This window comes from Augochlora pura, chromosome 6 (genome assembly GCF_028453695.1).
Source record: "Augochlora pura isolate Apur16 chromosome 6, APUR_v2.2.1, whole genome shotgun sequence".
In the NCBI taxonomy this organism is placed as follows: domain Eukaryota; kingdom Metazoa; phylum Arthropoda; class Insecta; order Hymenoptera; family Halictidae; genus Augochlora; species Augochlora pura.
The window spans coordinates 7,594,337-7,620,726 of record NC_135777.1 but is presented as its reverse complement, the minus strand read 5'-3'; the positions used below and the strand labels follow the sequence as shown (position 1 = coordinate 7,620,726).

General features: G+C 34.4%; 1 protein-coding gene across 1 annotated transcript in view; it reads right to left on the bottom strand.

The window, feature by feature from the left end:
- Shab (Shaker cognate b) overlaps positions 1–26,390 on the bottom strand; it is a 145,129-nt gene that overhangs the window by 7,174 nt on the left and 111,565 nt on the right. Inside the window, exon 6 of the mRNA XM_078184436.1 lies at positions 20,961–21,194. Coding sequence (XP_078040562.1) covers positions 20,961–21,194 — 234 coding nt within the window. The remainder of the gene's footprint in view (positions 1–20,960; positions 21,195–26,390) is intronic.

Here is a 26,390-nt window from a genome sequence, read left to right as displayed (position 1 = left end):
ATCGTTATTCTGGCAGGTAAAATGTTCCAAAACTGTGTTATTGACTAAACATGTCGCTATCTAAGCGTATAATAACTCAGACATAAAGAGACAACGGGATAAGTGGATAACAGAGTCGAGAGAGCACGGAAATAAACAGTCAAACTGTTTAAAAAATTTCAAACGATAAAAGCTATTCAAAAATAGTTTAAATATATTAATTTAAATAAAATATTTTACTTGATTCAAATAAAGTGATCTAAATAAAAGTTATATCGTATTTATGGATTTATAGATCCCTGCGAAATTTTGGTCAAAAAATGAGTTTGTTTGAAACACTTATGTAGATATAGAAAGATTGATCCTTTTTCTAAAATAAGAAACAATCCTGAAATATTGCCAAGTTCTTAGGTAAAATTATGGAAACATTACTGTGAGAGTTCATAAAAATTGTTTAGTCGCAATCTCCGTACTGTTTTTATACGTTCCAGATTTGATCAGGGAGGTACGTTCTATTAAATAATTAGTCGTTGTAGCTGCTTCTTAGTTAGGCAAGACATAAGAAGTATCATAATGTCGAATTAATATTAGAATTATCGTATTAACCCTTTGCACTCGAAGTGATCTTAACTGGAAATCTGAAATAATTTCTCCGGCGTCTGGTATTTCAATTTTATATAACAAAATTCATTCTATATATAAAATTGAGTCTCGTGATTCATACAACAACTACACTTTCAACTTCAATCCAAGCTTTGATAATATCTGCAAAAATAATTTTGGAACGTGTTACAACAATTTTAATGGCGCCGCAGAGTCGCCACTCGAGTGCAAAGGGTTAATTGTAAGTTTTAATTTTTTTGATGCACAACATGTAGTGCAGATTGTACCGAGTCCGATTCTTGCTGCTCTTGTCTGTTTCATAGAAACATTAAGAATTTTAATTATTTAATAACAATAAGATTTCAGAAAAAATAAATTTTCAGTGCTATGGGAATTGATCTCATTCTAAACTCCATTACGTATCGATGTCATTAATATAATCGTAATAATTGAATAATATCATAAAGGGTAAAGTAAGAAAAAAAGTAAATAATAAACTATAAAATAAACTACTAATTTAAGAACGCTATTTAAAAATCTCCAGGAGTCTCCATCTTCAGTTTGTTAGAAATAAATTCGATCTCGAGGGTTTATCTGAGTGCATAAAGAAAGAAGTATTCATTGGAGATATAATACTACTAGGTTGAATTTTTGTTCTTAGTATAGCGGATTTAGGATCTAATAAAATTGTTAATTGGACTTGTAAGTGGTATTGTCTTTGACTTTTGACCTACTAGAATAGCAATTGCTACCACTGCGCGACCATGATAATTTTATCAATTAGGCATATAATTGAGGGTTGAAAACCGTTATGATATCCATTTCGATTCATGAAACATTTACGAAAATATCTTATAACTGTTATAAGGCACAAATAAAGAGCCTAAGTGTTCATATATCTTCTAAAACAGTATAACTTTTTAATAACTGGTCTAAATGACTTGAATTTTGTTCTAAATGTCAGAGAGGCTATCTCACTACACAAAGACTAAAACATTCTTTTTTTTTTAATTTTGTTATTACTTGGAATAACAAATGTAGGAAGACTTTCGTTTCTCCATTTTTTTCATCTGATCCTATAATGAAAATTTGGAAAATACGTTTTATATATATATATATATAAAATAATAATTACATATAATTATATATAAAAATACAGAACCGAAAAAAAATAATTACAAAACCGACATAATGTAACCAAAACCGAAACATATGTATTATATTACATATACTTATTGACAGTTATGAGATATTTTCGGTTCTCCATAACCGTCTCAGTTAGAGCTGCTAAAAAATAACAATTTGAACCGATTCTTTTCGGAATCTTTTCTATTTCCGACAATTTTAGTTCGTCTTGAGATTTTAGTCTTTCATTTTGTTCCCTCTACTATTATAATGTTTATGCTCTCGTAAGGTGGTTGCCTGTTTTTGAAAAATAAATGTCATTGTATGATACTGCTTAAGGCTTAGTTGTTTGCTGAGTTCGCCATTTCGTTTTACGGGTCGAATATTATCTTATCGAAAGAAATGAATAAGAAGGTTTCAATGCAATATTTACGTAGTTCATATTATCATTGCCTCCAGACTTAATAAACTAATGATCGATACATAAAGTTTCCAGGAAACGAAATGGTGGACGTTACTTCTTCCAATTGCACGATGCAAGTTCGAATAAAATTTCCGATGACTTTTCCGACTTGTTTTTCAAAGCTTTACGAAAAGAAGATGTTCTTTGTATACTTTTGAATTCGGTGGAATCGATGGGGTCAAACTTCGACCATTTTCTTCGCGGTCTCTCATCCATTATGGATAAGTCTATTGTTAAAGTTTTCAGTCGCCGACGCAAATTTTAGAGAGTTCCGGTTAGAATTCCGTCACAGTTCTTTCGGGTCTAATGCAACGAAAATTGAAGTACTGCGGTCTGCTGCGAAAATGATGAGGCTCTATTTATGAAAGCTTCTCTGACACGAGTCTTATTTTTAGCAATCAAGGTGATATACCTTAAACTAGCTCCCCTGAGAAGCGACATATTTCGATGGAGAAATTTCGTTGGAACTGGGCTCGACGTCATCTCCTCTTGGGACGGTTATCGTATCAGTTGTAATTCTTTAAACACTTATGGTCCCACGAAATTAATACCAAACGGATGACGGAGAATGAATCAGATATATATATGATTCGTCGAATCAATATTTATTGAAAAATGTAGATAACGCGTTAAACACTATACAGTGAACTACGAAAGTATTCGAATTATTTTATAATGGAATAATTTCTCCAAAATTGGACTAAATAATTAAACTTTTTTTAAGATAGTAGTGGGACTGGTTTACTAAACAACGGTTAAGGAAAATTCTGCAGTAATTATAATCGGATGGAATGGCGTAAAAAAAACTTATGTGTTTGAACTTTTTTCTATGAGCCTAAAATAAAAATTTATAACATGCGTTTTGTAAGTCTCCGTAACTTATTTCCCAAACTTTATCACAATCTCGAATTCTGTGAAAATGTCGCGAATAACTGCAATTTTTGTTATCTTGAATTGTTTATTGTTAATAAATATGTAGCAAGGTATATTTTAACAAGAAAGTAACTGCGACTAACCGCGACGAAATTTTCGACATATAGCGCGCAGAATGTGTTAGATAAAATAGTTAAAAACACGCGAATTTTGTCTTTCTTATATTATTTCAAACAATTAATTCTTTTGCAAAAATTTGTTTAGCTATTGTCTAATAAACGAATTCTTCTAACACACAATAAAGTTCTGAAAAGTTGTTTCGTTTGAAAAATCTTTCGTATACTTTCTTCCTCACCGTAACTAGAACAAGTTTGATTTACTACGCATATTAAAAGATGCAGTTTATGATTTCTTTGACTTCTACAATAATACTGCAGAGAAACTTCTATAAATAATATTAAAGTTTCGTTAATTCCTAGAACAGGCTAAAAGTAGCGTTTGAAATTGTTTTTGAGAGTAATACATCTAACGAACTGATGCTCTATTAACGCTACAGTTTCTTGAAGGGACCCCGAAATTCTGGGACAATGCGTGCAATTGCACGAGCAATTCTGGTTGCATTCGTCAGCTGTTAGGTATTTACAAGATACGACACATGCGAAGACTTTCAACTTTGCTACCCTTGAAATGTCTTCAATGAACAATTAATTGGAGGGTAACAGTGTTGTGTTGGTTGCACGAACTATCCAGTAAATCGAGGAAGTTATTTCCTGGCACGCAGGGTCTCTTCCGGGAAGAAAGTTAGCGCTCTCATCAAACTGCCTGGAAAGATTAACGCAAAGAAGGAAAATGAAAGTTTGTAAATAATTTTTAGTAGGCAGCAATCAATGATAGTCGACGGCAATGCCTTTGGAGAGCCTAATGGGGTATTAATACTTTCCACTCGATCCCACCTGAACTCCAACACTGAATTTCGTGTGACATACATAGAACATTTCATTGGCAAGAAAATACGCGAATTTCTTTATATCAGAGTGTTAGACAGTATTCTCTTCATAATCGAAGACACTTCGGGTTCGCGGAATTGCAGTAGAGATACTACGTTTTGTATTGTTCCGAACCTAGCATAGTGCTCTGAGCTCAGCCTTTTAACCCTTCCCACTCGAAGTCATTTTAACTGCAAATCTGAAATAATTTTTCTGGCTTCTGGTATTTCAATTTTATATAACAAAATTTATTCTATGCAAATAAAATTGAGACTCGTGACTCATATAACAGTTACACTGTCAATAATTCTTTAAATCTAAGTTTTCGCGATATCTATAAAAATAATTTTGGAACATGTTACAACAATTTTATTGGTGGCGCAGAGTTGCTACACGAGCGCAAATGATTAAATTTTAAAATCAACATTTCACATTTTCAGTTTTCGGTTCACAAAACTTTTATCACTGTATTCGTCTCATTTTTCTAATTAAAATAACACGAAACGCGATATACACAAGTCTTGACGTAACACTTACCTTGTCCATAATATCGAGAGAATCTTGTGCATATGTACTTATAAAAGATTCAAATGCACGCAACCAAAGTTGGAATATGCTTAAAAGTACTGTTCACATTCTTCAAGATGTAATATTTGCAAAAGAGTTCGAAAGTAATTATGATTGTAATCCACCGTGTTTAATGCAATATTAATCGACAAAACGAGACGAATAGGATCGTAAAAGTTTCATAAAAAATTCTCCTAAAAAAATCCCTCGCTGGGGGATCCACAGTTATGTAGAGAATACTGTATTAAAAACGTATAGTCGTTTCAGAGACTTTTCAGAGTCAGCATTTGAATGTAAAGGGTTCGTTTTCTTTCCGAGGAAACGTTTTTTGTATCGTGACAAATATATGTTATAACAAAACACAAGTTTCACGGTGACGTTAGAAGACACCTCTGTTAACAATCAACGAATTCTGTTTTTTTATGAAGGATTAGAATTATCAACGATTAACATCGTTATCCAGCAAAACACGAATTTCACACCAATACTATACATCGGCTCTTACGAATTTTAGTTACACATCCTTCCCAGATTGTTTCGTGTGTGTATGCGTAAAGAAGGGGTTATCTTTAAATCGTTGGCAATCAATGAAATCATCGACAATGCTTTCGTTGACACGGTTTCACTGATACCGGGTTCGTTGACAATGTTTATTTAGCGAGACGGTGGGATCACCGGTAATCATACCACGGGCATCGATTTTCATCAAGAGTTACTACGCTTGTTGCCGTTTATTATAGCGAGTTATATATTCATATAATATTAAATGACACGCGATACAAACGATAAATGTTATCACTTTAAATGGTGTGTATATATAAATTGTAATAAATGTAAGTGTATTCGTTGAGTCAATACGAACTGGCTTTTGTTATTTCGGATGTGTACTTTATACAATGGGTACAAAAGGTATTGCTACACTTTAAAAACGCAATGGTTATTCTTCTTCTTAAAACGAAACTTTTATTCTTCTTCCACCTGGTTTCCTTCGAAACGATTTCTGTCAACCTGGAAATACCTTACTTTTCAAAGAATTCTATTTGGCTTAGCGAGACAATACCTGCACTCCTCCAACAAATTAAAAGTGCTATGCACTTAATTAAAAATACCGTCCTCTAGGTTTACAATTCTTTAGAATCATTGCAGTCTTTTTTCCTGCAGTGAAATAATCAGTGAACTTTCGCACAATAGAGTACCGTATACTTCATTGACTGTATATTTCGGTTCACACAGAGTATACCAAAAGTTACTTAAAATCGAAAATTGTGGGCTTTCTCGGTCATTTGAAGTAATGTTTTCCTTAGCAGAAATGCAATTCGTAGCTTTGTTTACGAGTTAGATCCTTGAATAAGTTCTCGCTGCTTCTCAAGGGACAGTATTAGTAGTACTCCGTGCATGAAATTTCTAATGGCGACTCAATGGCAAGAAAGTACTGTATGTTACCTTAAATTTCAGTGTATAATTGTTCACTATAGTGTCAACCACGTGTTTGTTTATTGGTTCTGAAGATGTCTACTATTGTACCGAATAAAATGGTTTTGCGGGGAATTTTATTGTGCTACTTTATTCAAAAGAAATCTGTGCATCTGAAGTACACGGAATTCTTGTTGAGACCTACGGCGACAATGCTCTGTCGGATATGACATGCAGAGACTGGTTTCGACGCTTCAAAAATAATGATTCTGAACTTGAGGATAAGGAACGCTCTAGCGCGCCGACAAAGTTTGAAGACGCTAGCAGAGTTTGGAAAAATATTACAAGTAGATGCGTCAACAGTTTCAAAACTTTTAAAAGTGTTAGGAATGGTGCAGAAGCAAAGACATTGGGTGCCGTATGAATTAAAGCCGAGAGACGTTGAACGGCGTTTTCTGATGTCTGAACTACTGCTTCAACGGCAGAAAAGAAAAGGTTCCTTGCACCGTGCCGTCACTGGCGATGAAAAGTGGATTCATTACGATAATCCAAAGCGTAAAAAATTATGGGGCAAGCCCGGCCATGCATCAACATCGTCTGCAAAACCAAATATCCATGGTTCGAAGCTTCTTTTCTGTATTTAGTAAGATCAGAAGGGTGTAATTTATTATGAACTGCTCAAACCGAATGAAACTATTACGGGARATCGCTATCGACCGCAATTGATGCGTTTAAGTCGAGCTCTAAAAGAAAAATGACCGCTATACGAGCAGAGACACGACAAAGTCATTTTGTCACAGGACAACGCTCAGCTACATATTGTAAAACCCGTGAAGACCTACCTGGAAACGCTTAAATGGGAAGTTCTACCCCACCCGCTGTATTCACCAGACATAACTCCTTCCGATTATCACCTATTCCGATCGATGGCACATGGCCTGGCTGAGGACTGCTTCCATTCTTACGAAGAAACTTAAAAATGGATCGATTCATGGATTGCCTCAAAAGACGAATTGTTTTTCCGACGCGGAATTCTTTTACTGCCACAAAAGATGGGAGAAAGTGGTCTGTAGTAATGGGCAATACTTTGAGTGGACTGATTTTGAACGTTATATTTTAAATGAAGCTTTTATTGTGGGAAGAAAACAGCGAGAACTTATTCAAGGTCCTATTATTAACGAAAAATAGTAACTAATGCGGATTATATTTGCGCTTAGGAAAAGGTTACTCTGAATTACGAAAGAAACTTTCAATTGCTTGATTTTGAGTAATTTTGGGACACCCTGTGCATAGTAAGTTCACAAGCTTGTACCTATATCTGATTTACTCGCTTTATCATCTCGCTAAAAGCCAACCAATTTCTAGTTCTCCGATTTCAAAGAACATGAAAAAGAGAAGCACTTGCCTTTTTTCTCGGTCTGTTCTAGTTGGAGTTGACCTATGCTAGTCTTCCACTATGCTAGTCCTCTACTATATTACACTATCATAGTCTTTCAATCTTACATCACCGAGTTTAGTGATACTTCATGATACTTCAAAGTCGTCAAGGCAACAACAACGTTTAAGTTAACAATTTACTATCGATCAATTACAATATCTCGGTAGTTTGATCTTGCACAATTCAACTGTAAATGTTTGCAAATGTACTCCTTATTTAACAAACCAGCTTTTTTCATTAATTAGATGAATTGCGGTATCAATCAATTTGATAATCGCCTTTACTACCCGAGAGATTTTTAGAATCGCGGTATTTTGGTATTGGGCGTTTATGCGAGTCACTTACACGCAGATGTAAAAGGGACCAGTCTATTACAAAATGACTAAGATACTTTTTTCTAATGTTTCTATTACTTGGAATGACAAAATATAAATAGTAGATTTATATAAATAGTAGATCTCCGTAAGATAGAGGTAAGCAGCTACAAGCGTTAAAAGATATAAAAATCTCTTTTATCACAGTTTGTAACCTAAAGACGTGGGACACCGTAAATAAAATTTTCAGAATGCATGTAAGTTATCAAAACCTATGGAATGCATTTTAAAAATTTTCTTTGCGAGTTTCATTAAAAAAGTTGAATAGACGTGACTTTTAACTTTTTTTATTATACCAAACAATAGCAAAATTAAAAGAAGGTGTTCTAGTTGTCAATTAGAGTAAACTAGTCCCTGAAAACGTCTCTAAAAATTTAAGTCACTCCAGTTTTAAAAAGGTTATATCGTTTTAAAAGGTGTGCTAATAATTTGTTACCCAGTGTATAAATATGTTGTATTTTTAAGCAAATCGGAATCATAGAATTTGCGTTACTTGATATAACAATAATACAAACATGTGCAAAATTTTAGGATAATTTAATCCTTTTGTGATATGAAATAATAAAATATTGATATGTTTTGATGAAGAAAAAGCAATTCCTGACTTAAGTATTACAAGTGACCGATGTTACTTCGCTTTCTTCAAGAATAGAGCATCTCTGGTAAAAAGGCAGTGTTAGATCACTAAGAACTTACCTCAGAACCGTCGTTGAACAAATTGAACAATTCTGTTTAGACAAATTTCTGACACACTGTTAGCGAATTTCATGAAACCGTGTCGACGAAATAACTGTTGGCACTTTAATCCTCGGACTGCGGTTGCCAGGCCATGTTGGCTTAAAGTATTTAAATTATCAGCTAATTATACAATTTTTGGCGATCAGATTAAATAAATAGCTGTTGCCCTAGAAATACAGAAAGAAGAATATATCTGCAATAAATATCGGGCCATCCCATAAATAATGCGGTATTTTGACACATTAATTGCGGTATTTTTAATTTTAATATTTAAAATATTTTCTTAAGCTAAAATATGTTCTCTTTCATCAGCCGCAATACATATCTACCTTTTTGCAAGGATATCAAGAAGACTGTGGGTAAATATCTTCTTGAGCTATTTTCCAAGGTATTAGGTCCAAGGAATTGAGAACATCACATTACTTACGAGATGATTTAGTATCTTGAAAAATATGTTTTGAAAAATTGGCGAATAAAAATCGATTTAATAATGAACAATAAAATAATAAAAATGAAAATAGTTTTATTCCTCGTTTTCTATTGTTGCTAGTTTTGACGTTTCTTTAACCCTTTGTACTTTGAATTTCGCTCACATAATTCTCATGAATAATTTACATTAATTCGAAATAAGTATCCAAAATGTAGTTCATAATTATTTTTTTATGAAAATCAGACTGACAAATATTATAAACAAGACTTTACGTTACAGAAATCGGCATTATCATTCAACGTATTCTTTTTTTGATCAAGCAAGGTTACAGCAATATCAAAAAATAAAGCTGGAACTCAGTACAAACAGCATAATAAGCACAATTTAGTTATAACAGTAGAATATATTTATTAATTAATCAATTTTGTTTGAGGATAAAACACGCGGAGTTATATTTTTAAAGAAATCTCTAAGATGTAACAATACATAAAACATTCGAATATAATTGAAATATATTTATTTAATTAAATGTAAATTTTTATATGACTACATACGACCTCATTATATTTTTCTTAAAAAATGTTACGGAGTTGCTGATTTCTCCCTGAGAAAAGCTCAAAATGCAAAGGGTTAGATGTCAATATAATTATCTCATTACCGTCAGTTATACCTATTTTCTGTCTCGGTCAAGTCGTGCTCCAGTATTGGGCGGAAAATGTACAGTCAAATTTTCATGTAATATTTAACTTTGCATGCTGGCACCCGAATTTGTGTATAATTCTTACCCGACAAGAAAGCACCTTTGCGTTTACGTATTCCCCCTCTTAGTAGCGGCCGCTGTCGATCTTCGTCACAGTTTCCGACCAATAACGAGCGATAACTGTGACAGTAGGACTAATAAGAGGGGGAATAAAAACACAAAGGTGCCTTCTTGTCACGTGAAGACTATACATTTAACCGTGTACTATAGGAAATCTACAAGAAGTATTGAAAATATGTTTAGAAAAATTGCTTACACTAGAAACAAAGCTTCGCAAAGGCAAGTACTACTTTTCCGTTTGCAAAAGTTCTTTCTTATGTAATCCCGATATAGGAGGACATGGAAACAATGATTAAACAATACTTAGTAAAATTTAGAAACCAATAATAAGTAACTATCTTGAATTTTCTAGATGAACAATCTGGTTCAAAGCATCAATGAGCAAATAAATAAAACTGAGAATTACCATCGTCTGGTATCCGAAGATTAAATGTAACCCGTGATTAAGAAAAAAGATAGAGAGTGAGAGACGGACGACTAGGGAAGCGGTGATGGAGATGGAAAGGGAGAGGGAGCGAGAGAGAAAGAGAGAGTGGGTGGATGAAATCGGATGTATGAGTGGTTAGACGCGGCAGGGTGCGAGACAAGCGGGCATTGTCGATGAAGAGAGGAAGCGTGAACGAAGCTTAGCTGTTTTGGTGACAGCAAAATCAACGATACCGGAAAAGAATGATTCGCCGAGCGAAGCATCAGGCGAGATGGTTTTCTCGCTGCCACTAGCCCGCCGGCCTTTTAATCTGGACTAAGGATGCCCTGGGGTGTGTGATCTCGGCTGGGCTATTTAGAGCAGCCCCCCTCTCTCTGTCGTCTCTGTGTGAGTTTTCTGTCTTTTGTTTTGTAGGTTTTGTCGGACGGAGCGCGCGGGCAATGTTCTGTGTGTCTGTACTCTGTGATGTGCGGGCCCCCTTCTTTCTCTGGCGAGCAGCAGGCCGTACGATTCGGTAACGCACGATCGCCCTCGGCGATTCGTTCAACTGTGCTCCGTTTGCGATCCTGACGGTTCGTGAAACTGAAAAAAGCAGTGATGACACGCCGATCAGAGCTTGTGCGGTTCGGGCAGCCTTGCTATCGGACGCGGATACAGCTAAAGCTAAATCGTAGCTCGTTTCGCGAAACAAGAGACTGCAGACATTTTGACAGCGACAAGCATAAGGTAAAAGTACCTATTACGAAACACCGCTCAATCGTGACCCCGTCCTGAAGCAGTAGCACCAATAATATAGTACACAGTATATAGAACTTTGAACATTGAAGACAAAAGTATGTTCATTCGAATACAGGTGTTTCTAGCCCAGATCATACTGTTCTCTATTGTGTACTCAATTGTTTCATTGTCCCGATTCATGGAACAGTTGGTGTCCATCTTTAACTCCCGTTCAAAATGCTCGTGCCAAATTAGGAACATTAAATATGATACACGGTGACATAGTACGAGCATGGTTTTCCGGAATTCGTATTATTTTTATTTATATTAAATAAATATCTCGGAGTCCACTACGTTATCTAAAAACATCAAGCGATTCAACAATAATATAAACATTAACACTTTCCAGTCGTAATAAAAGTGATGATGATCTTGTATTCCTTAAAAAGCGTTACATAATAGGTACAGTTACCCTAACTAAATCTGACATCAAAGAAAAGGGTACCTAGTAAACAAACTTCCGCACTATATCTGCGTGCACGAAGACAACGGAACTCGTTCATTGGTAGGTGAGTGATCGAGTGGGGAAACAAGGCACTAATTAATTCAGATGCACGCAAGCAGGGTTTTTCTTACTTAGTGTTGACTACAAGACTGCGTGGCTTTATGTGTTCGTTACAAGAACAAGTTATTATAATTCCAAACAGATACGAGTGATTAACCTTTTTTTAGTGTCCACTAAAAGAGTTGAATATACTTGAGCGAAAAATATCAAATCGGGCTAATGTGGTTTGATAAAGTTTCATAAAGGAATTATTAAAATTTTGTAAAAATTTTAACGGGAACATGTATTAAGAAGTGAAATGTTTATTTATTAAAAATATTTAAAAAAAAAACTAATCTCAAGTGTAGCCAATAAGGATATATTGTTTATTCAGCACTATAAGGATTAAAGGTATGGTTGTAGTTACGATGACTACACTATATAACTGTGATTACTTTCGTGTTTTAAAGTAATATCATTCTGAAACTTTTTACAGAAATTAAACTGTATACAATACATGTTAAAGTTGTAGTTGATATGAGTGCAGGCTCGCACTTTCGATATATTTAAAATATATCTATATATTTTACTTTGCATATTTTTAATATAGAAATATTCGAATATACTGTTTTGTTAAGTTTTTATTTAAATATCACAGAAAATGTAAAAGTTATTTTGAGTTTATAATTACTTACACCACTGTATACATATATTATCCAAGTGTATGAACAGGCATGCAATTAGTTCCGTATTCACGAGCTATGGTGGAGCACCAGACCCAGTTATATGAACGCAAATAATAATATATAGTAAAATTCCATTAATATAAACTTTGAATAAAACGAGATCGCAAATACACCGACCATGGTAGCATCTTCTATTTATACAGTTTTCTTAAATATTGTAGTTATTAAATGTCTTAGTTCCAATATGCTCATCACAATCCTATATGCATAGCTGGGTAAGTTAACATAGTAGGAATTCGCTGATTATCCCCACTATTTGTGACTTCTTGTTGAATATTCGAAATTTGCGTTCCGATAAATGGATTTAGCCAAAGAAACAAAAGAAATGCTCAGTTTCTAATAAATGGAACTCAGGATACGTGGAATTCTACTATATTAATATTATCTAATATTATATGAGTAAAGTATTGCTTTTATAAATTATGCATACAATCGTCGTATATGCATACAATATAATATATTACAACAAAAAGCATTTAAAAAGTTTTAAAAACTCGAAATTCTTAGAATCATTTATAAATGTGTATGAGTTATTTCATTAAAGTTATTGTTTCAAATAAAACTCATAGTTCTTTGTTGCTTTAAGTCATTTATAGGACATCCAGTTAATTTTGAAAATGGTCTAAGTCAATTCAAACTTTAAAAACAACATTTTCGTATGAAATTCACATAAAATTTCATATTCATAATAAATTTCCATTAGTCAAGACTAATAAAATTCTACATAGAAAGATCGCATAATATAAAAATATATTTTAATTTAGGCACATCTGTTACGTGTAACGAATATCTTGTTGCAAGTGATGAGGATTACTTCTTCGTGCAAAACTAAGTTGCGAGTGTAGAATTGAAATTGTGTCTTTGTAAGTTGTCTTTCTGTGTCAGTAGTTATGTGCATAATTCTGTACAAAAGGTTGGATATAAAATAGCGAATGCACAGGAAGTATTTGAAAATGTTATTACCAGACTGTGGATTTTATGCGTTTATGACAATAATAAGTGGGCGAAACACGAAACACTGTCGTTATTATAAAAATTTCATATTTTCATTAAAATGATTCGAAACGGAAATAAATATTTACGTAGTTCCTGTTTCTTGCAACGCGTACACCAAATTTATATCTTGCATAAAAATCGACATTCTAATTATTACATTATTTTCAACCTATTGAAACTGTAAGAAGGAAAATAAATTTCTATTTATCTCCCGTTCATTGGAATTGAAGTAGAGAATTTTTATTTTACATGAAGATCCATAGTCTAGTCGCTACAGTGTTCTGAACATGAAGTTACTATAAGTAACTTCAGTTTATTTCAATTTCTTTGTTAAGTACGGATGTTTAGACGTTGCAATGTTTGTCTATTTTTTTTTAAACAGATTATAATTATGAATTTATGTCGCAGAACATTATTTATGACAGATGTGCTTGTGTGTATTCATTTCACAAAATATGTGCGATCGCTAGACTGCGTATTCTCCGCATTTCTGCATTCGCGAAGCAAGGATTAAAAGGGGCCAGGGGTATGGCGGGGAGGGTTGGAGGCAGCTGGAAATGAGATCAAGAGTGTATACCGAGTGGAATCGATTCCTTTTGTGAGCAAACGCGGACGCTGTTGGAGAGGAATCGAAAGAGTTATGAATTATATTTTTCATATTTTATTCTATTGTTTTATTCTTGGAGATGCAATGCGCTCTCTGTTAGTCATTTATCGTATTTACTATCTCACATGCACGGTCGTTTATATTTTTGTTAGACAACAAATTTCTACCACCTGTTTATTTTTCTTTTCTTTCTCATTAGTTTAACAAAGAGTTACCATTGAAAAATCGAGAAGGAGCAAGAGCGTTATATCTGTTTCAAGCATTTTTTACTATGTTAAAGTTTTCCGTAACTGAACTAATAGGAAGACAAATGCGTTCGGATAACTGAATTTTCAGTTAACAAACCAATTACTTTTCTGCTATTAAATTTCGTCTATTTATATAAAAATGCAGAATGCAATATAGTATGTAAGTAAACAATTATAATAAATTTTTATTTTAAATTTATCGTAATCTATTATAATACAAATCTATTATAAGTAAATTTAAAAAAAATATATAATTAATTTTATACTTCAATTTCAAATTAATTTAAATTTATTAAAGATGTTGAGATCGAAAATTTTTCTAAATCTTTTTGGATAATAAATCACGCATGCGTTTCAACGTCAGTAGCCTCTAGAGCTTTCTTGCCAATCCTAAATTCAAAAATTAATATGCGTTTTTATTTCATTATTGTCGAAATAATTGAAATACAAGATTGTTCATAATTTTGGATTTTGTGACTACGTTCAGCTTTCATCACCAGTAGTAAGATCTGAGAAATCTACACATTATATGCATAGAATTTTTAATAGTTAGTTTTTGTCCTCTATTGTGTATTAGAAATTTGTATATACTTATTCATACCTTGCAGCTCGCCTTCTGATTTCTATTTGCAAGCATAATGCAACGTTGTTGATATTGACTGTTTTAATTTTTACATTACTTTGTTTTATTGTGTCTTGTCCAATTTCTCGCCAAAAATCTTGTTTATTATTGTGCAAAACATTGAAGAATATAACATATCAGCCAGTAAAATCAGAAATTTCTTATTTATTATAACTTTTTCATTTTAAAAATAACAGTGTGTATTTAGTTCCTGTTGCTTTTATTTCATGAAAGAAACAATTATAAACATTTTCTGACTAAACCATAGTATTTTTGTAAATGTATTATCATTTACTAATAAATCATCAATTTCATTACCACATTGAATGATCTCCGTTAACAAAAGAAATCTAACAAAGGCTATAACACGTAAAAAAATATGGTTTTGATATTTGCAGACATGAAATCTAGAATATTTGATTATTTCATATAAACATAAGTTTATACAGAAATAATAAAAGTGCAATAACTTTGTATTGACTTATTGTATCACTGAATTTTCGATCTGAATTTTCGTATCTTCCACATGGAAACAACGGTTTGTTTAATGTTTGTATAATCGAGTGTTTATTATAAACCACGTTCAAATGTAAAAATGTAATGTAATGTTTCACCAGATTTTTCTAATTTTGACCATCGAAAAATGCAACATTTTCTAGGACTACTCCAAAACAAAAATAATACATAAACTAATCGTAAATCTTTTGTATCGTCATTGTAAGACATTGATGAACATTGTTTGAATAACATGCAGAAATTGTTCTATTCTCTATGTGCCATAAACGAGTGAAATATTGCGAGCAAGTGCGAAGCGATATTGTACTACGAAATTTGCGGTTGCTATTGACCTAAAAAGTAAACATGACAGACACAACGGAAATGTTTCGTGCGTACTATCGCGCCATTTAAAACTACACGCATAATAACGAGTACATTTTTTGCGCAAAGATTGTTAAAATGAAGAAAAAAATGGAGAAGAAAATGCGATTCGTGCGACGGGGTTTTAAAGCTTTATACTTGAAAAATTATTTCTAGAATAATGCGCTTGCTTTGCGATTCGTTGAAATCGAAAGCGATTGAAATCCGTTTGTTTGTTACCGTACCGAAAAACCCTACGCTCGCCTCATCATCGGAACTTAGGGATCGGGTGGCACGAATAGTGGCAGAGAAGTGTTAACAATAAACGCAATATTCATCATGCATAATAGCCTGTCGAGTGAAAAAGTTCATAAATATATAATACAGATTTGTGTACACCGAGGCTATCTCGAAATTTTCTGACTAAATTATGACAAAGTATTTTCTACCCAGGCGAAAGAAAATTTTGTACAGGGTATTATAATATAAAAGTTTTGCACTCAAAATTAATCTTTCTCGACATTTGCGTCTTTTGCTTAATTTTGAAAAATATGTACTTGTATTTTGTCATACAAGTATTACACAGTATATTATATTTCATTACTATAATATGATATTATATTGCTCATTTACAAAATTATACAAAATCTATTACAAGCAATTAATATTCATTAATTTTCACCAATTATTTTTATTTTTAACGTGATTTTCATTTGCAAAAAAATTCAATAAGACCTGCGAATAATTTAATATGAATCGCTTTTTCATGATTTTTATTTAAATAAATTATTGATTTTTAGAGTTATTTATTTCGAGAACAGAAATTGTTTACAATGTTTAAGGGTTTCCCATTAAATACACTGAATACAATATTTTTTTTTCTATTTTATTCCATGAAACACACTGCCATAACTTAACCAGGCGCTTTAGAGACACCCTGCAGAATCATTCACATCAATTTCATCATTCGTTACAATTCACCCTCGCTAAAGGATTCAATCGTAGTTGAAATCACTAACAATTTCGAATCGAGATAATTGAAATTCTTGATATGTATGTTAAAGAAACTTGTATCTGTGATTTCGATGTTTCGTCTGGCAAAGGAGAGTAAAGAATTTGGGGCAGAATGACACTTTTCACAAATATGCGGTTGAATGCGTCGATACAATTCAGTCCTATATTGGAAAAAATATTATTGTAATATTACTTAATTTGTCCTTTAATGTCAAATTTACACAATACTTCTGCAACCGAAAAAATTGTAATCAAACGAGACAAGATTGAATTAAGATTATTCAACTAGATTCTAGAAAGAGAAGACTCTTTTAGCTGCCATCTGTTATGCAATCTGTTCTGCTACCATCTGAGAGAAAATACCATCAAAATTTAAGATGACTAAATTTGCGATAGATTAAATTGCAGTATTATGTATTTCTCAATAAGGATACAGTTGCGCAACCCGATTTTAAATATTTTCCTTTGTTAAGGAAATACATTAAAAAATGAGCAACATTCTCTTAATATTTGCATTAAAATGTTAATCTAGTATACCCTAGTTTCATTAATTATTTAAATTAAAAAATGTATACTAAAATACAAAATACTTAAAAATTGACATTTTGATTTTTACGTATTGAATACATTATTATGTAATGGAACCTTGATTATAAAATTCTCCAATATCACAATTCTTTATTATTCATGGTTGTCTCACATCTTATCAGCTCAATTTAAGGCAATTCATATGCAAAACGATTTGCTCTATAAATCAATAAATATCACTGTCACTGTGACTCAATAACTGTTCTACTATCTGAACATTCGTGTCACTTTGCTCAGTCCGGATAATCAAAGTTCCACTATAATTTATAATTTGTGGTATCTTTTGAAATGTTCTCAGATGCGCAAAAATAATTAACCATGTGATGGTACAACACGGTATTTCTTTTCGAATGGAAAAGGTAACCATTCTAGATATAACAATATTGTTCATCGCGAAGCTTCAAGGCTTATATAAGTAGCTACTCTGCTTTGCAGGACAACTGCGAACCTTCGTAGTAGTCCTTTTTCCCGACACGTAAAGCAAAATAGTAACAATAGCTTCTTCTCACAAAACGCTGGCCAAAATAAAATTTTCAAACTACATATACCGGGTGGTCCACCATTATCTTCGATAATGATGTTATAAAAAGTGATTTATATATGCAATTTAACCAGTACAAGAAGACGAATACGATACAAAGGTAATTTTTTTCAAGGTAGCGTACAAATTATAGACTTATATACACATACAGTGCATTAATATTCGGACACTATCGTATTTGAGAAATTTTTACTTCGCATCTTTATCGTTTGTTGAATTAATGAATTTATAGTTTTTTAATAAGTCAGAATACTTACTTTAGAATCTACAAACATAATTTTTATTTACATAATTTGTATAGTTTTATTGTTTATTGATATTAAATGAACTAGTGCTTAACCGTTTGACTGCTAAGCAATTCTTTCAAGAACGCACGAAAACTGCGAGACATATTTTGACTTGATCTTGTCAAATAAAACACTCTCATTTAGACAAATATCAATCAATTTTAATAATTCTTTTCGTATTATAAAGAAACAATATTAATTGTGATTGTGAATAAGTATAATAAACATTAAATTGTTTTTTTCTTTCAAAATTAAAATTTATAAAAAGATAACTTAAGGTTTATTGATCTTCTCTTATGATCAATAAACGTGCGGTTTTCGAGGACAAATGAACGCAGCGCTTTTACGCCGCGTAGCAGTCAAACGGTTAATTTTGACATCGCAAAAACATTCGGAGACTTTAAAAATTATAATCTGCTCATTAAGGATATACATATATTTTAACAAAAATAAATCGATGTTAATACTTTGTTCGATTGCCCTTTTGCCTAATTACATGGTTTAATCGTTTAGGTTGTTACGTACGGAGATTTTCTCCCGACGTTTTTCTTTCCTTCTTGAAGGCATACGCTAGATAACGTAAGCGGTGAACGCGGTCCTTTCATTCAAAAATAGAATATCTAATTCGCCGTATAGGCGCGAGTTCAATAAGGGTCATACATCCCCGATTCTCGGTACCATCCGCCATGTAATCTGGGTCACGTAGGCCCGGTCCCCACTACCAAATCTTCTAGTTTAGCTGCGTATAAAAAGGCTAAGATTTTTCTTCTCTTCGGGCAGTTTTAAGTCAAATCGCGACGCGAGACGTAGCAAGATCGAGCCGAGTTCTCCTTCGAGCAATAGTTAACCCCCGCCGACTTGGTGCGAAAACCAGGGAGCGTGTCTTAGGACCATCGCGAATCTTACACTACACTCACGCACTTGTAATAGATTGAAGTTGTTACATTATATTAGTTTTACTTTCAACTCAGTGTACAAGTTTATTTCATTTCCATCTCCTAGTTCGAGTCAGTTGTTGGTAACGATCTGACAAAGATACACCTTTACCGCTCGAGGTGTATCTACTGTTGCGCGGTGCGTTACAGCGTCGATCGTATTTGACGACGATTGAATAACGCGCCTACCTCGCGATAAATTAATATGTTGAGGATAGATTTGAGGGTGAACTGAGATGGAACAAGGTGCCGTATTTAAACAAGGTTTAATAATAAAAGGACGAACAACTTATCACAAACTATAACACTATGTACAAAATGTTGTTTGTCGGACTAGATGAGAAGTTACCGAGTGCAAAGTGGAAAGTGAAAGTAGGTACGCTTCTCATCCTCCGATTACGCCTTCGTATGTAAATGGCGTGGGTGGAGTTGGTATTTCATTGGCTACTTAAATTATCTTAAAACCAATGAATATTAGAGAGATGGCCAAGAAGAGGGGACAGCAGAAATCTGGGAATTCTCCGATTTTCATTGTATTTAGCGTAGCTGTCGCTGGCCGTACCCCTGCTCATGGCCACATCTGGTATCGGTTGTCGAAGGCCCGAAAGCTTCGACGCGGTATTATGAAGAATCTACCTGGGGGTCGTCATAACTTAATTACATGGGTCGCTCGCGACGCAACATCTACTAATATTTCTTTTGAAGTTAAGAGGCAACGTCCAGTCCGTGAAACATCCCTACACCTAGGTGGCGACCCGTTGAAGAAAGAGGCAACGGCCAGTCCGTAAAACCTATCCTACTAGGGTGGCGACCCGGTGATGAAAGAGGCATCGGCCAGTCCACGCATTCCTTTCAAAATATCCGCACAAACTCATTTACCTCCGGCCACGTGTGCAGTGGCCCTCGGCTCGTAACAAGGTATACTAGAAATAATTTTATTTAAATATTCTAATGGAATACGTGACCATTCTTCGGTTAATCGCAATTTTAATACTTCTTTGGACTTTATTGGCGACATTCTGATTCGACGATCTAAGTAATCCCATTTTTCAATCGGATTTAGATCTGGTGATTGTGCAGGAGTTTTCAATACTTTTGGGCAGGTTATATAATAAATATTTTTGAAATATACGTGATTTATGTTTGTATTGGAATGCTTGTTTCTGCCAGTTTTCTCTGCCAGTCTCCTAAAAAATCTCGGCTGTCAATTTTGTGGCACTTAAACTAGAGTTTACGCAATTCCACCCTCATGGTTATATCTTCGTATAATGTCCGCAACAGTGCCCTTGCTCAAATTTAATAATACCCCGATTTCTCTATACGATTTTCCTTTTTTGCGATGATAAATAACAAGTTGGCGTACATTAAACGAGGTGTTATTCCTTTTACGTGGCATATTCACAGTTAATATGTGCAACACGAACAAGATTTGAAGTGAAACTAATTCTGTGAGATAGTGCTTACGTCATATGTTTACAAACATTGCCATCAAACAAAGTATTCACCTTTACAGGGCACTTAAACTTAAGCATATGGAATGTCCGAATATTTTTGCGACGTCAAAATTAAGCACTAGTTAATTTAATTTCAATTAACAATAAAACTATACAAATTACGTAAATAAAACTTATGTTTGTAGAATCTACAGTAGGTGTTCTGACTTATTAAAAAACTATAAATTCATTAATTCAATAAACAGTAAAGATACGGAGTAAAAATTTCTCAAATACGTTGGTGTCCGAATATTAATGCGGCCCACTGTATATTCAATATTTTTGTAGCATTTATTATATATTATAATGATGTCTGCTTCCTATTTGAAATTGCGTATTTTTCATTTTGCGATTTTCGTAAACATCGTATGCAGTTATGAATTTTGGCTAACTTTTAGAGAAAATGAACCACTGTGTCCCGTATCCTTCGACGGATCAAACCACGTCTGAACTGAAAATGTTTAGGTAAACGCGAGAACATAGAGCTCGCAGTAACACCGAGTAGCCGAGTAACCGGCGAACACTCACCTGTTGAATACGAATTTTCCTGTGCTTAGGCACTGTGTCGTTCAGCGTAACCTTGCCGCCTTCGCTCGGGGGACGAATGTCTTTCAAGGACTCGACGCTTGTCGACGCGTCGGGCGCGTTGCGAGTCACCTCGCCGGAAACCGACTTCTTCACCCTATTTCCGCACTTCTCGGCGGCTTCAAGCGGGTTCACGTAGAGATTATTGGTGTCTGCCGTCTCCTCGGTGAGGTCGCCCTGGGAACCGATACAATTACGTTATCAGCGATCAGCGTCGATCTCCTCTTAATGGTCCGGATATACCGCACGAGATTCAATCACATTACTGGCTTTAATCCTTTGCGGGACACAATCGAAAATCGTTCTTGTCGATTGTGCGGTCTCCGTTTACTCACGTTTCACTGATCGAATAAATGGTCGTTCATTCTACCACGATTCTTGGGTTAAACCCCGGTGAAAATATTTGAGAAAACGTTAGAGATAGTTAATGAAATGATATTTCAAGATTTATTTGACTTCGGAGTGATAAATATTAGGACACTTACAAAAATTAGATAAATACGAAAATCCGATATGAAATTAAATAATTTTTCAATTTGTTTCAAAGTTAATTGTATTAAACTGCAACAAGTACATAAATATATTTTACGTTTTAATAAAAATGATGTAATGAAAGAAAATTATACTTTCTTTTCGTCGATATTGGCTAATTTTGGTAAAAATAGGTACATAATCGACACCTGTGAATCTAGACTTCAAATGTTTTTTCTTATGTTAGTCTAAATGTTAGTTCTTAGAAAAATATCCGACATATAGTTTCTTTTATCGACCCTCGCTTTCATTGAAGGCGTCATAAAACAACACCCAAAGTTAGGGTTGAAACCATATTTGGTTGAATGTCACGGAAATTATTAAGGCTAGAAATGTATGTGGTTCCAACCCTAAACTTTGTGGAACGTTTCCACTCTTTCAGTGCGAGCGAGGGCCATTAAAAAAATATGTATGGAATATTTTTCTATGAACTACCTTTTCCCAAAGTTTCGTCAAACTCGACGTGTGCCGAATTATATCTTTTAAGATTTCGTAGAAATTATTTAGCAAGCAACCAATGAACGAACACTTCGCTGATAAAAGTTTAGAAAATAAAGAATATGACAAACGTTGTTTTTTAATATCATAGGGGAAATGTTTGCTGATTGGGATGTGCTCATTTATTGAACAGATCATACTACTACAATCTTTGTACTGTTCGGAACGTAGAGTTGCGATTGAAATATACCCTTTGCCGTACTTTGACGAATATTCAAGTAAATGTAGGCATCCCTGAATATTTTTCTTTTTCTTCTAAAAAATTATTAGGTCTACTGGAAACTTCTGTCTGCGAAGTGAAAGACTACAATACATTTTTCATATATTTAATAATATTTATTACAATTTAATTTTGTTACCCATGACCTCTAGCCAGCGTGATGGCAATGTGAATAATAATATTTCTGAAAAATATATCTTAGCGAGAATGAGTGCAGGGCGCGAGAATAAAACACGTGTCTGTACTATTACAGGTTATGTATCGTCATATGATCATCAGCATAGTTACAAGCGCACTGAACTAAAACAAAAGGTGGTCCTCCACTGAACGTCTAATATCGGAGCGGCCACAATCTACGGTGTCGACTGTTACACAGGTGGCGATGTGATCGACGTATTGCTTTTCAACAATATATGTTTCAAATTGTAATTGTAATTATAAAAGCATGGCACGGCGATGGATTAAGGGACTCTTGTAAGCCAGTCTTTTAAATTCAAAAATCAAAATTCTTTAGTTTTGATTTACCATGAATTAAACTTTTACCATCGTATTTATCTTATTTCTTTGATTACAATGACATCGAACACGATATAATTTAAAGTTTTGTACTTAAATCTCCACGAATTTCAAACTTCATCCATTCGATTTCGAGTAATAAAATGATAATCTTGCACCATGCACGGTCTTCACATGTGATATGATTAATATTGTTAACCAACTTTTTCAGTACTGGCTAAAATAAAAAAGGTATAGTAGAAGAAGTATACTTCTACTACTTTTTAATTACTTTTATGACTTATTCGAAGAAAATTATATTGAAAAATATGATAATGCTGAATAGGGACCAAGTGGCGTGTCTGGATATGACATACTAATTCTACTTCTCGTCATGCCTACGAGACTATAAGCGACGCGATTTTGATGCATCTGCCAGCTTAGTTTTCTTGAAAACAAGATCTTAAATGAAAAAGCGTTACTCTTTTTTCGACTTACTTTTGCATGCAGTATGCGACCGGTTGTACCGCGATATTCGTTACATCCTGTATATCATGTAAAAGTAATGAAAAATCAAAGTTTTCATAAATACCAGAAATTAATACGTTGAGTGCCACGTCAGTCATCGGTGACTGACATTGAACTCTCTGTTCAGGCCGCGTCAGTTGCCGGTGACTGACAGTGTAAAATATGATATAAAACTAAAAAATTTACATTGTTTTAAGTTGTTACCTAAAATTTATTTAAAGACCTCTTAATTTTTATTTAATACTGGATTCTATTACTAATGCATTCTTTCAGAAAATATTAATGGATTTATTGCATCGAGTAAATTCTAATTTGCAAGTATTACGCTTCGCATTGCTGTACCACGATACCAGCGTCCATAGCCAGACGGGGATTTCCTTATATAATCACGTGGCATTCAACGTGTTAAACAATATGGGTCTCGCACATACAACGCGTAAACTAGACACGAACCTTTATAAAGAGGTTTATGAAAAATTGAACGAATTTTTGATATCGTAAACTAAGTAAGCTGTTCGATATCGACATCAACCCTTCGTAACTATCATTTTGCAAGCCTGAAATTTCTGAGAATGCTGTAGTGCATAGACAACGAGACTCGATCACCATGAATGTCCAATTTGTTAGATATTTAGAAAGTTATGAAGTAACCTCCCAGGTACCTGAAACTTTAATACAACATCGTTCTATATGATGTTTAAAAGTTACTTGTAATACTTGGGACATAAGAGGTTCTTGAGGTGGCTTTGTTTAAGAGTTATCCGTGGCTTTGTTTAAGAGTTATTAGGACCTTGAATAAGTTCTCGCTGTTTTCTTCCCAAAATAAAAGCTTTATTTAAAATATAACGTTCAAAATCAATCCACTCAAAGTATTGCCCATTACTAGAGACCACTTTCTCTGATCTTTCTGGCAGTAAAAGAATTCTGCGTCGGAAAAACGATTCGTCTTTTGAGGCAATCCATGAATCGATCCATTTTTTAGTTTCTTCGTAAGAATGGAAGCAGTGCTCAGCCAGGCCATGTGCCATCGATCGGAATAGGTGATAATCGGAAGGAGCTATGTCTGGTGAATACAGCGGGTGGATTAGAACTTCCCATTTAAGCGTTTCCAGGTAGGTCTTCACGGGTTTTACAATATGTAGCTGAGCGTTGTCCTGTGACAAAATGACTTTGTCGTGTCTCTGCTCGTATAGCGGTCATTTTTCTTTTAGAGCTCGACTCAAACGCATCAATTGCGGTCGATAGCGATCTCCCGTAATAGTTTCATTCGGTTTGAGCAGTTCATAATAAATTACACCCTTCTGATCCTACTAAATACAGAGAAGAAGCTTCGAACCATGGATATTTGGTTTTGCAGACGATGTTGATGCATGGCTGGGCTTACCCCATGTTTTTTTACGCTTTGGCTTATCGTAATGAATCCACTTTTCATCGCCAGTGATGGCACGGTGCAAGGAACCTTTTCCTTTCTGCCGTTGAAGCAGTAGTTCAGACATCAGAAAACGCCGTTCAACGTCTCTCGGCTTTAATTCATACGGCACCCAATGTCTTTGCTTCTGCATCATTCCTAACACTTTTAAAAGTTTTGAAACCGTTGACGCATCTACTTGTAATATTTTTCCAAACACTGCTAGCGTTTGACATGGGTCTTCATCAAGCAATTCTTGTAATTCTTCGTCTTTAAACTTTGTCGGCGCGCCAGAGCGTTCCTTATCCTCAAGTTCAAAATCATTATTTTTGAAGCGTCGAAACAAGTCTTTGCATGTCGTATTCGACAGAGCATTGTCGCCGTAAGTCTCAACAAGAATTCTGTGTACTTCAGATGCACAGATTTCTTTTGAATTAAGTAGCACAATAAAATTCCCCGCAAAACCATTTTATTCGGTACAATAGTAGACATCTTCAGAACCAATAAACAAACACGTGGTTGACACTATAGTGAACAATCATACACTGAAATTTAAGGTAACATACAGTACTCTCTTGCTAATGAGTCACCATTCGAAATTCCATGCACGGTGTTGTGTTGTATCGTTCGCCTCGTTGACGACTTAGATTTATGACCGGTTAACGAAGAAAGGTTGTAAGTCTAACTCCGGAGAATCCGTTTATTTACACTTTGTACAGAAGTGATCTCGATATAATTGACGTCGCGATATATAATAGTGAAATGATTCTTTGATCTTGCTACCTCGGTGCAAGAACGATTCTAACTTGATTCTAACTTGATTCTAACTTGCTGCACTTGTTGCTAAAACGATTCCAACTGGATGCACTTGATGTAAAAACGATTCTGTTATTTTAATGTCGTACCAGCTTTTAGGAAAGCTCGGTTGCAGGAAAAATTTGGTGGAAGTGGAGATAGTAGAAAAGTAGGGATAGGAAGGAACTCTGTGGTAGGGGATGTTTTCGCAACGTTTGACAGGGATTTCCTCCAGGTCTGAATTTACCGTAAAAATAGCCGTTCGCGGAACGGTCGCGAGCCTGGTTTGGGCCTTCAGGCCTCTGTCCGCGGAGCCCTTTGGAAATCCCCGAGGTTTATGATGCCAGCGTTTGCTACTGAGACCGAGAACAAGAGATTGTATACCGATTACCATGCGTCGCGTGAAATATTAAAATTACTTGATGGATCGGTTCCTCAAAAATAGCCTTTTACCATTACTAGCACCATAAACTGTAAATTAGCCTTCCTTGTCTGAGTGTCGTTCTTGGGGTCCTATGTCCAGGACGGAACACACGGAATACTCTTAATGATGTCTTTTGAGAAACAGCGAGAACTTATTCAAAGACCTAATGTTAACGAGAAACGGTGATCAATGACAGGCGAAATCAAATGGCGCAACACTGCCGTGCCAATGAGTGGAACTGGGCTTGGTTAATAACTCTTAAACAAAGCCCACGGATTGTATTTGTGCTAAGGAAAAAGTTATTTCAAATTACCTCGGAAAACCCTCATTTTCCGATTTTGAATAACTTTTAGAACCTTGTATATGTCCTACGGTGCTACAAATGCACCATTCCCAAACACTAACGCGATTGGAATGTATACAAATTGTGTATGAGGTTTCTAATGACCGTGACTTCAAAATGAGCTAATGAAA